This window comes from Hydra viridissima, unplaced genomic scaffold, assembly GCF_058129835.1.
Source record: "Hydra viridissima isolate aposymbiotic clone 2 unplaced genomic scaffold, HvirCarnegie_v1 scaffold_4, whole genome shotgun sequence".
Classification (NCBI taxonomy): domain Eukaryota; kingdom Metazoa; phylum Cnidaria; class Hydrozoa; order Anthoathecata; family Hydridae; genus Hydra; species Hydra viridissima.
In genome coordinates, this window is record NW_028324303.1 from 9,207,650 (window position 1) to 9,218,991 (window position 11,342).

Below are 11,342 nucleotides of genomic sequence, written 5' to 3' on the forward strand. Positions count from 1 at the left end.
CTCTCTTTGTATTTCCGTTAGACTTTTTGTTTTTTGTTATTTTTATAATATTCTTTTTTTGTTTTTTTGATCAATGTTGTTGTTTTTCTCATATATTTGTAATTATTTTTTGTTTTGTTTGGATTTTGAAAATTTGTGCAATTTTTTTGTGTTTTAAAAATCTGTGTCTTCTGGCACTGTTTTTTTGTGTTAATTTCAATGAGTGATGGAATAATGGATTTGAAAACGTCGTTGTAGAGGTGTTCAACGTTAGGCGGGGAAACTCTTTTTTAAAGGTATCTGAAGGTTGTCTTTTTTATTTGAGTGTCCTGGTCTTTTTTATTGATGCTTTCTAGAAATGCTTTTCTTAATGATCTTCTGTTATAACTTTTTTTAGTTCAATATTTTGGCAAGAAATTCAATAAAAGTTTTATGATTAACTGTCCTACAATAATATCAAGTTAGCAATAGATTATACATTTGATTATTTTATAAGAATTGTTTATTATGAGTTTAATAGGATTAAAATATGTAGCTACACTTTCACGTATTTGTATAATAATAGTAAAACACATATTTATTTGTGTCATATATCTATTTGTAAAATACGTATAGTTTACACCCCCAATACATATTAGTATTGAAAGAGAAATCTACTATTTAAGTACTCATTATTTGTAGATAAATCAGACTAACATGGAACTATATTTATATCTAAGTGATATAAGTCACTTAGATTATAGAGTTTCATTATTAAAGCTGTTAAATAGGAAAGCAAAAACACAAACATCAAACATGTGTATTTAAATCATTAAAAAGAAACATTACATCTATCAGACAAATAGAGCAGTTGAAAAATATAAGTATAAATGGTAAAATTGTTAGGAGTGTCTACTAATTCAAACCACATTCATATTTAACTCCTCATTGTCATGGGTTCAAAAAGTGTTCGTAAGATCTTTTTGAAGTGATGAATTCTTTAGCTTAACTAAGGCTCAAACGTGCAATAACGACTCTTTCGATCTCAGAAATTTTGACAGCATATGCAAAAATACATAAACATTTTTAGAAAGTAAGAACAATTCAAACGTATAACAAAAAAAAAACAAATATGTTTAAAGATAATCAATAATTACAACATTGAATAACAAAAATGTATTCTAAAACACAATCAAAACAACAAATAACAACAACACTAATACTAAGAATTTTAAAAGTTTAATGAAAGCAATAAACAATAAAAACAATAACCAATTATAAAAATGATAAGTGATAAAAGGAATTTAATAATATAACTTCATTAACTTAAGTCTAACAAGATAGTAAACAACAACAATAATTAAAAATATTGCAAAATATAATAGAAATCTTAACTATCATTGACAACAACAACAACGAAAACCCTGGCTGAAAAACAGAATAGAAAAACAACATAGAAACATAGAAAACATAACAAAAAAAAAAAAAAAAAAAAAACTTAGAGCACAGCTGTTATGTCTTGTTTCAAAAAATGAACTTGCTCTTGCATGCGTTGGCGTCCCACAAGGAACTCTAAACATTCAAAAATCAACTAAAAGCCGGGGAGGAAGGTGGTAAAACCTCTAGACATGCAAAAGGCATCCTTATTTATTACTTTCAAAAATTCACTTTAATTAAATACGTAGCTCAACATTACCGAATCATTTTCATAAAGTAAACACAAACACCGTAAGAAAATTGATAAATCGTAAACAACATAAACTTTGCAAAGATATAATAGCACGTCTAAAACAGATTTTCTCCCCAGGTCATTCAAGCTATCTAAAGCAACTCTATAAAACAGCTAAATCAAAAAAGCAAAACTAAAACTTACTCAGTTTACTCCTAGTATTTGCAGATTTTGAAACTTGTACCACAGAAGCCCTTTTTATGTTTATTTTCAAAGCCTTCTAACCAAGGTATGTTTCCCATAAGTAGCTCATTAGGGCAGACCTCTTGTAGAAGGATGGACATTAGTGGCAGAGGCGAACTTCTAAGCTCATTGTTTGCCTTAACCAATAATACACCAGGAAACGGCCCACGTGAATGGACCAATTTCATTCTATGCACGCTGGATCCGCACAAACTTAGGAATTTTCGACATTCACGTGACCAAAGGGGAGGGGGTTTTTCTTGCAAAAAATTTAACTCTCTCTCTCTACCCCTCTCGCTCCCCCTCACCCCTCTTACTACGTCGTGCAACCGGAATTTTTTATGCAGGCCTATTTTTTAACGGTTGAATTATTCGTTTAGACTTGTTTTTAATAGAGAAAATGCAATGTTGTTTATGATATATTGTGAATTATTCTTACACGATGTAATGAAAACAAACTTTTATAATTTAAACGTGGAGTTTTAGAATTCATTTAAAGCAAAAAGAAAATATTTTCTAATTTTAGATAAAGTTTTTATATCGTGCCAAAATAATGTTATGTGTATGCTTGTCACAATAATTATCAAGATGAAAATATACATGTATATATATGTATATGTGTATGTATATATATATATATATATATATATATATATATATATATATATATATATATATATATATATATATATATATATATATATATATATATATATATATGAGCGTGAAAGATGGATAAAAGCCATTCCATTTTCTAATTTAGTTGTTACCAATAACATTTATCTGTGAGTTACACTAGCCTCCAAGTTTTGAAACATTTACAGCACATGAAGGAAAATGTCAATCAAAAAAATGCTCTATCTGTTTGGCTTGGAGTACACTTATCTCAAATTCCAATTGCTCGTCCAACTCAAATAACTACCATAATATCTTTAAGTTGCATTAGAAATATATTATATGATGAGTTTATGAAAATCTTAGCTTTGAAACATTTCATAATGGAGTTAAGCGTAATGTTTCTATTTTAACAATCTATCTAATGATAACTGTTGACACCTAGTCTAAGTTTGATAAGAAAATGGACAATAAAAAAGAAGTAATTATGCAACATATTTCAATAATGGGACAAAAAAGTAATTGAAGATAAAATTTATGCATCAGACGTAGTTATATGCTCATTTTGCATATTTTTCATCATAAGGCCAGAAGGATACATTTGTTTTCATTCTACGGATGCGAGATCCACAACATCCTGACATTTTTCTAGTATTGTCATTATTGTTTTATCTTAAAGTTATTTTTAACTTTAGTATTTATCTTTTAATGTTGTTAATAGTTTTAACAAGCTTTAAGTTTTTATTTTTGTTATTTTTACTTGTTCTTCTGTATCATTTTTTTCATCTGTCTCAGTTTTCAAAGTTTCTTTTTTTTTTTTTTTTTACACATACAGTTGCTATGCTTTTGTTGTTTTTACAGAGTTTTTGTTGCTGTTGGTATTTGTTAAAGTTTTTATTTTTCTATGCAATACTTTTAATTATTGCTGTTGTTTATTATCTTTGTTATACTTTTAAGTTAATGTGGTTATTTCATTAAATTCCTCTTATCACTTATCATTTTTGTAATTGATTATTACTTTTATTGTTTATTGTTTTTGTTAAACTTTTTAAATTCTTTGTATTAGTTTTGCTGTTATTTGTTGTTTTTATTGTGTTTCAGAATGCTTTTTTCTTATTCAATGTTGTAATTGTTAATTATCTTTAAATATAGTTTTTTTTGTTGTTGTTTTGTTTTTTTATTTTGATTGTGATGGATTAAAAATTCCAAAAGATAATTCTTGCTGATGAAGTTATTTTGTTAACTTTTTTAAATTGAGTTTGTTTTTGTTTTTTAATTTTTATATTCAAGTTTGGTTATTTTTCATCATAATTATAACTATGATAATAAAATCTATTTAATTGTTATTGCTTAACATTCTTAAATAATAATATATTATTTTAATAATTATATGTTATCATTTAATAGTTTAATTTTATATTTTAATTTATTGATAATTTATTATGAAAAGTTTTTATAATTATTATGAGTAAATGAGGTATTAGATGGTGTGCATTATATGATGCATCATGTGGTCATTTTTTTTAAAAAAAAAACAAACTTTAGCATCTAAATAATATTTATATTATGACAAAATTGCTTATAATTGTTATCAAATAATATTTATGTGCACTTTTTTTTATCTTATCAAGCAACTCATGTGTTTAAGTTTGAAAAAGAAATAAGTAAGTGAATTATTTAAAAAAAAAAAAAAGAAAAAGAAATTAAAGTAAACAACATCCTCTAATAAAATTTTTATTCATTTTAAAAATAATTGCATTTAGCGTTTTAAGGTATCATGGGGCCTAAAAGAATATTTGTGTATTTTGTGGTGCAGCAAAAAAATATGCAGCATCAAACTTTATACAAATAGACATAGACTGTAAAAATGGACATATACTGTTTATATTCATTAACAATGGTGAATCACAAAAAACAACTATCACACAACTCAATAAGCTTTATGGCTTCAAGATTTATAGAAGTCATATTGAACTACTTGTTAGAGAATCAAAATATGGGCTTGCCAATTTTCAAGAGATTCTAAACATTTTATTGACTTTTACAATGTGCTTTTCTTGTGTCAAATAACAGTATCGCCAGCAACACATTCATTTCAATCAACCCCTAAGTCAAGTAACACTGTTTCATCTTTGTCAGTTAACTCATCTAAACATATAAGTGTTTTACCTTTATCTGATTCAAGACCATTATTCAGATTAAGAGCTGACCAGTTGTCTCCTAGAACAAATGTCCTAAAATGATGGTTTAGTATTTTGGCGAATAATATTACTACCAAAATGTGAAAGCATAGAGAGGATGTGAAGGTGTTAAGGGAAAATATTAAACTAAGGGCAAGATTTAAACATCTGAATGAGACTATTGCTCACAAAGACAAGATAATTAAAAGTTTGAGGAATAAATGAAAACTGCAATGTTTAAAGTTAGTTGTAAAAAAACAGTATGCTGACAATTATTTTTTTATACTTACTGTTGTTAATGTTTTTGAGTTTCCTTCTTATTACAATATTATTATCATTTTTATAACTTTTGTTATACTTGTTACTCTTTTTTCTTTTTTTTTTATTGTTACTTTTTTATATATGATGTATATTTTTAACATTATTTTTTATTATCGTCATTATCATTATTATTATTATTATTGTTATTTGTTTACATTATGTATATTTTTATCATTGTTTTTGTTATTCTTAATATTATTCTTATTTTTATTCTTATTCTTATTTTAGTTAATGTTATTCTTATTGTTATTATTATTTTTATTCTTGTTGTTATTATTATTATTCTGTTTTTCTTTTTTTTAAATTCTTCTCTTTATTTGTTGCTATAATTATTTTTCTTTTAATTTATTTTATTATTTATATTTATATTTTCATTTAAAATATTCCTATTTTAATTATTTTTCTTCTTATCATTTTTGTTAATATTTATGTTTTTATAGTTAACATTGTATTTTTTATTCTTTTTATTATTGTATTGTTATTTGTAATACAATTCCTTTTTTTATTATTGTTACTTTTATTAATAGTGATTTTATATTGTCTTTATTCTTCGTTTTTTTTTAAATTATTATTATAATTAAATTTTTTATTTTTGTTATTATTGCAATTATAATTATTACTTTTATTGTTGCTATTAGTTTCATTATATCATTACTTTTTTAAAATTAAATTTGCTCTTCATATTGTTATTCTTTTTATTCTTCTTCTTATTACTCTCATTGTTGTTATTATACTTATTGTTATCATTCTTCCTCATTTTTTTGTCATATTTTGTAACTGTTAAATTTTCTTTTTGCTGTTATTATGATTATCATTGTTTTGATTATGTTTCCTTTTGGTTACAATTATTTCTAACTTTATTTTCTTTTTATTAAATATGTTCTTATTATTATTCTTTTTATTTGTCCTGTTATTTTTATTCCTCTTATTGTTAATATACTTATTGTTATTATTGTTCCTCTTTTTTTTTTGTTTAAATATTTTTTGATTGTTATTTTTCTTTTTATGGTTATTATAATTATTATTGTTATGGTTGTTATTTTATATATTATCATTATTTTTGTTATCATTACTCCAGTTATTTTTGTTTTTCTTGTTTTTAATATTACTATTACTATTTATATTTTTATCAATATTTTTGTTATTATTCATTTCATGATTTTTTATTTTTTATTATTGTTATTATTCTTATTATTACTGTTACTATCCTTATTGTATTTTTTTTTTTTTTTACTCTTTTTTTTATTAATAATTTTATATTTGTTTTTTTATTGTTTTATTATCATTATTTTTATAATTTTTGTTATCCTTATTACTCCTTTTCTTTTTTTTATTGTTTTTTTTATTGTTTTTTTTTTTGTTACATTTTGTATATTTTATTGTTATTTTTGGTGACAGCTAGTTTATCATCTGGTTCCTATTTTCAGGTGATTTTTTGATGACTTTTTTTTTTTCTCACAGTCCATTACAATAAGTCTGTTTCATAATGGTTTAATATGCAAGTTGTTTACTCATAAAAAATTTGCTTTTATCATAAATTAGGGTTTGAATTATTTTTTATATCAAAATTTTAATTTCTTATTTTTCGGGTAGTTCATTAAATAAGTAATGTTTATAATCAAGTACTGAATGTGCTTATTTTCCCATGGCTTACAATAACTTTCGAACTCAAAAGAAATTATAATTTACGCAAGTTTCTTTCTGGTGAGTCAATTTTGAAATATCTTATATTGCTTTTGATTTTGTTTTTCAGTCCATATTTAATTGAAAATAATTCAAGTTGTTGTAATAAAAAGCTTATTAATTTTATTTGCAACAGTAATACAGGTACTCTGTAAAGTTATTTTCTTCCATTTCAAATTAGTTACTTCTTTAAAGAAAATTTCAATTCAATTTCTTTAAAGAAAATTTCAATTCAATTTCTTTAAAGAAAATTTCAATTCAATTTCTTTAAAGAAAATTTCAATTCAATTTCTTTAAAGAAAATTTCAATTCAATTTCTTTAAAGAAAATTTCAATTCAATTTCTTTAAAGAAAATTTCAATTCAATTTCTTTAAAGAAAATTTCAATTCAATTTCTTTAAAGAAAATTTCAATTCAATTTCTTTAAAGAAAATTTCAATTCAATTTCTTTAAAGAAAATTTCAATTCAATTTCTTTAAAGAAAATTTCAATTCAATTTCTTTAAAGAAAATTTCAAATTAGCAACTTCTTTAAAGAAAAAAAAGTGAGCTGATTATTACTTCAAAATATATAATTCAGTTAATGTTGTGCTTGTCGTCTTCATTCAATATTGCATATTTACACTACTACTTAAGTAGTGCAAATGCATGAGTATTTTTTTATCTATACATTTTCTTTGTTATTTTCTTAAATTTTTATTCTAGTACATACTAAAAATTTATTTTTATGCAATTCTTTTATTCCAACTCTGTACACTTGCTTACTATAGGAATTGTAGTAAAGTTTACAGCATTTCCCAGAAATAGCAATAAAATGAGTAAAACTTGCTTTTCTCTGCCATTTTGAGCGGAGTATCTTAAGATATGTGGCTGACTCCTCTTTTTCCATTTTATTAATGTAGTGATACTACATTTTGTTTATGAATGAAGCAGAATCTTTAGACATCATTTAGCTTTTGCAAATAAAGCATAGCTGAAACTTTGCTTTCCCTGAAGCCATGTTTTTGTTAATGAGTTTTAGTGCAAATGAGTTTAGCAATATGCCAAAAATGAAAGAATTTTTAATCAAGATGCGTTTAAAAAGAAAAGTAAAATCAAAATGCATTTAACAAAAATACAGAGATAAAGTCCACTACAACATGAAGATTTCTAACATCAAAAAATGGAAACAATTTATATTTATTTAAAAAAGTAAAAAATCGTGCCAAATAAATTTTACATTCAAATTAGTGAATATACTTTAAACAGCGATTACTTTTAAAACACACTTTATTATTTTACTTTATTTTTATCTAAATGATTTAATTGAATTGTTTTTAAAAATAAGTTATTTAAAGAATTAGTTATAATATTAGTAGTAATTATTACTTGCTAAATTATCAACTGATTTTCTGTCAATGTTTAAAATAGGGGAACAAAATAGTTCTAGCCTAAAAAATAATTTTCAGTCAAAAAAAGTAAAAGAAACAAATTAAAAATCTGTTTTCAGTTTTTTTAGTTGCCATTGCATATGATCATGTGAATGTGACCTTAAGTTTGTCTCCATGGCTTCTTGAACCTCTTCCTTTGTCTGAAAATCCAAATCCTTGTGATAAAATTCAAATGAAGAGAAAGCATATCTGTCCAACAAGTTAAAGTTTAGTACAAGAGTTTATAGGCAATTAGCTAAGAAAAATTATTCAAAGTATTCAAGCCATGGCAGACCACTGACTATACAATACTTGTGTTGCAAATACTGCCACTCAAAAAATTTAATGACTTCTTTTGCAGTTGCATTGAAACCCTTACATATTTCAAAAACACAAAGTAAATACTTAAAAAAAATGTAAAGAAAATTTTAAGAAAAAGAAATGAATAATTTTAGAAGATTTTGCTGAAAAATATCAATATGTTGTCCTGGATGAGGTTAAAAGTTATCACTGGAGCAAAAGTTATTTGCCACATTTTATCTATTGCACTTTACTTTATAGAAAAAAACTTTCTCTAACAAAAATCTTTTTGTTACTTTTAAGAAAATGTTGATCACAACACAGGGTTTGTTTACAAAATTTAAGAATAAAAAGTTAGATATGTAAAAGAAAATTTATCTGATGTATCTTGTGTGAAGTACTCTTCCAATGGTTGTTGGAAAGCAATAAGTTATAAATAACAAGCATTGATGCAATTACTGAGGTATTCAATATTATTCCAAAAAAGATAATGATAAAGAGATTTCTTTAAACATTAAAAAAGTTCTTAACAATATTGAATAGTACACTGTTTTTGAAACTCAAACTTATCATTTAAAATGATTTTTTAATAAAGTTTTCATAATATTTTTTCTTAAAAATTATGAAGATAATCTAGCAAGCATGTTTGTTGTCTTAACATCTTTTTAAAAGAAATGATCTGCTTTTTTTTTATTGTTTTCATTTTTATATCAACATTCCATGTACATTTTGATAATAATTTAACCATAACCTAGGGTTTTTTGTTCCTTGTCTTTAAAGCCTCTCTGTGGGATAAACAGGAAAGAGTAAGAAACCTTAATATATTGATATAGTTCTTTTATGAAATACATTAATGAGTAGTTCTTTAAAAGCTTTTACAACATTATACTTTAAAAAATTACTGTAAAACATTTTTTTTCGTTAACTAGTTATTTAAAAAATTTCGTTAACAGTTATTAAAAAAATTTCTGAGCTTAATTAAGCCAAGTGATACCACTGCTCTTTGCCAAGTAAAATTTACAAAATTATTCAAAGAAACAAATTAAGTAGTGTTGAAGAAGGATTAGTATAAATGCAAAAGAAAAATGCTTAAATTAATACAATTAAAAGTGTTCTTAAGTTTAGAGTTATAGTTTTCTATCTGCTGAACCTTCATATTTCATATTGGATAAACTCTGAAAAGTATGAAAATTGCATATTGTTCGTATGCTTTTATAACATCCTGTCACACTGAAAATTTTTTATTAAAAAATGTTTAGTTTAAAATGTTTAGTTTTTTGTTTTTCCTAAGAATTTTTTTTATCTCAAAGCATAGTTTTTCTAGTGTTAAAGTATGTCTCATTTTGACCCTCAGCTTAGGAAATATTTGACAGTTTTACAAATCAAGAAAAATGTTAATATCTGTGTATTAAAGTGATTTGTACTAAAATAGTCTTGGTATTAAGGTAAAAAAAATTTACATTCATCGAGTAATTCATAGCTGAATTACTGTAATGCTTTGGAGAATTAGATTTAACTTAAACTTTCAGACAGAAGGATACATTTTTTGTGTTGCTACAGTGGTCGGCCATCACATTAGGACCACACGTTTTTTTTACAATTTTTTTCAAATATGTTGCTTAAACCTGCATATGAGAAAATAAATATATATCTTTTTGTTACATGTCAAGTTATTTCTATTCTTAGTGATATTTAATAAAAGTTTATCAATTGGCAACTCTGGCTGTCAGCAATCACCTGTCATAATCAAATTGGTGCATATCGGACAACTTAAGGTTATTTTTAGTTGTTAGTTTGATTGAAGTTTAAATATGATTTATTTTAATTTCAAGCATCTGATTTATTTAATTAATTTTTTTTTTTGAACTTAATAATAATCAGTAAGTCATTAATTTTAAATAAAGGATTTTATGTTTTTTTTCCTGTTTATGGAAAGACACCAAATAATAGTCTTTTTTAAAGTTATTAATTTAAATTTTCAGCTATGGGTAAAAAATGTGATATGATACCAACAAAAGTTAGTCAAATTAGATGTCTTTTACAGAATACAAAATATTCTCAGCAAAAAGTTGCACAAATTGTAAAGGTTTCTCACCAATCCATAATGCCAGTGAGAAAAAAAAATGATACAGGGGAAGAGTTTGGCCCAAGGAGACCTCCTACTAAACGAAAGACAACACCAAGAGCAGATCGTATTATCCGGAATATATGCCTGGAAAACAGAAAAAAGCCACAAAATTTATTGACTAAGCTTATCCATGAAGCTGGTATTGCTATGTCAGACCGGACCATTCGTAGAAGGCTGAAGGAAGAGGGATTGATGTGTCATCGCCCAGCCAAGAAACCAAAACTGACTTCACTCTTGAAAAAAAAGAGACTGGAGTGGGCTCGAAACTATCGTCACTGGCTGTTGAGGATTGGGGAAAAGTATTTTTATTTGCATTCATATTCGTAAAATATTTTAAATATATTCATAAATATTATTATTTAAAATAAGCATTATTTTAGATTTGCTTCTCTGATGAATCAACTTTTCAAGTAATGATGGACAAAACAGCTTTTGTTCGTCGTAGAACAAACGAAAAGTTTCATCCTGACTGCATTGTGGAAACAGTCAAGCATCCAGCTTCAGTAATGATGTGGTCTGTCATTTGTGGGCAAGGAGCAGGGCGTCTCTACAAAGTAGTTGTCACAATGAGGCAGGACCAGTATAAAGAAGTTCTGGAGAACCAGTTGCTTCCTCAAATGGCAGATTGGTCTAAAAATGTCAAAAAAATTCAAAAGAAGTCCAAAAATGTCAAAAATCTTATATTTATGCAAGATGGTGCAACTTGCCACACAGCAAAAAGTGTTATGGCTTTTTTAAAACAGAAAAAAGTAGATGTATTGCCATGGCCAGGCAACTCACCTGATCTTAACCCCATAGAAAACATTTGGGAAATAGTAAAGCGAGATGTTGGAAAAA

General features: G+C 25.1%; 1 protein-coding gene and 1 long non-coding RNA gene across 2 annotated transcripts in view; one reads left to right on the forward strand and one right to left on the reverse strand.

The window, feature by feature from the left end:
- Positions 1 to 768: 768 nt before the first annotated feature.
- LOC149889751 (uncharacterized) lies at positions 769 to 1,966 on the reverse strand. Its single transcript, XR_016451852.1, has 2 exons — positions 1,832 to 1,966; positions 769 to 1,530 (listed from the first exon to the last, which is right to left on the reverse strand). It is a non-coding gene; the product is annotated as an uncharacterized LOC149889751 (long non-coding RNA).
- Positions 1,967 to 5,315: 3,349 nt separating this feature from the next.
- LOC149889752 (uncharacterized) overlaps positions 5,316 to 11,342 on the forward strand; it is a 6,292-nt gene continuing 265 nt past the window's right edge. The window contains exons 1-4 of the mRNA XM_090086427.1: positions 5,316 to 6,690; positions 10,064 to 10,152; positions 10,360 to 10,804; positions 10,886 to 11,342. The exon at positions 10,886 to 11,342 is cut by the window's right edge and continues 265 nt beyond it. Coding sequence (XP_089942553.1) covers positions 10,362 to 10,804; positions 10,886 to 10,919 — 477 coding nt within the window. The 5' untranslated portion in view covers positions 5,316 to 6,690; positions 10,064 to 10,152; positions 10,360 to 10,361 and the 3' untranslated portion in view covers positions 10,920 to 11,342. The remainder of the gene's footprint in view (positions 6,691 to 10,063; positions 10,153 to 10,359; positions 10,805 to 10,885) is intronic.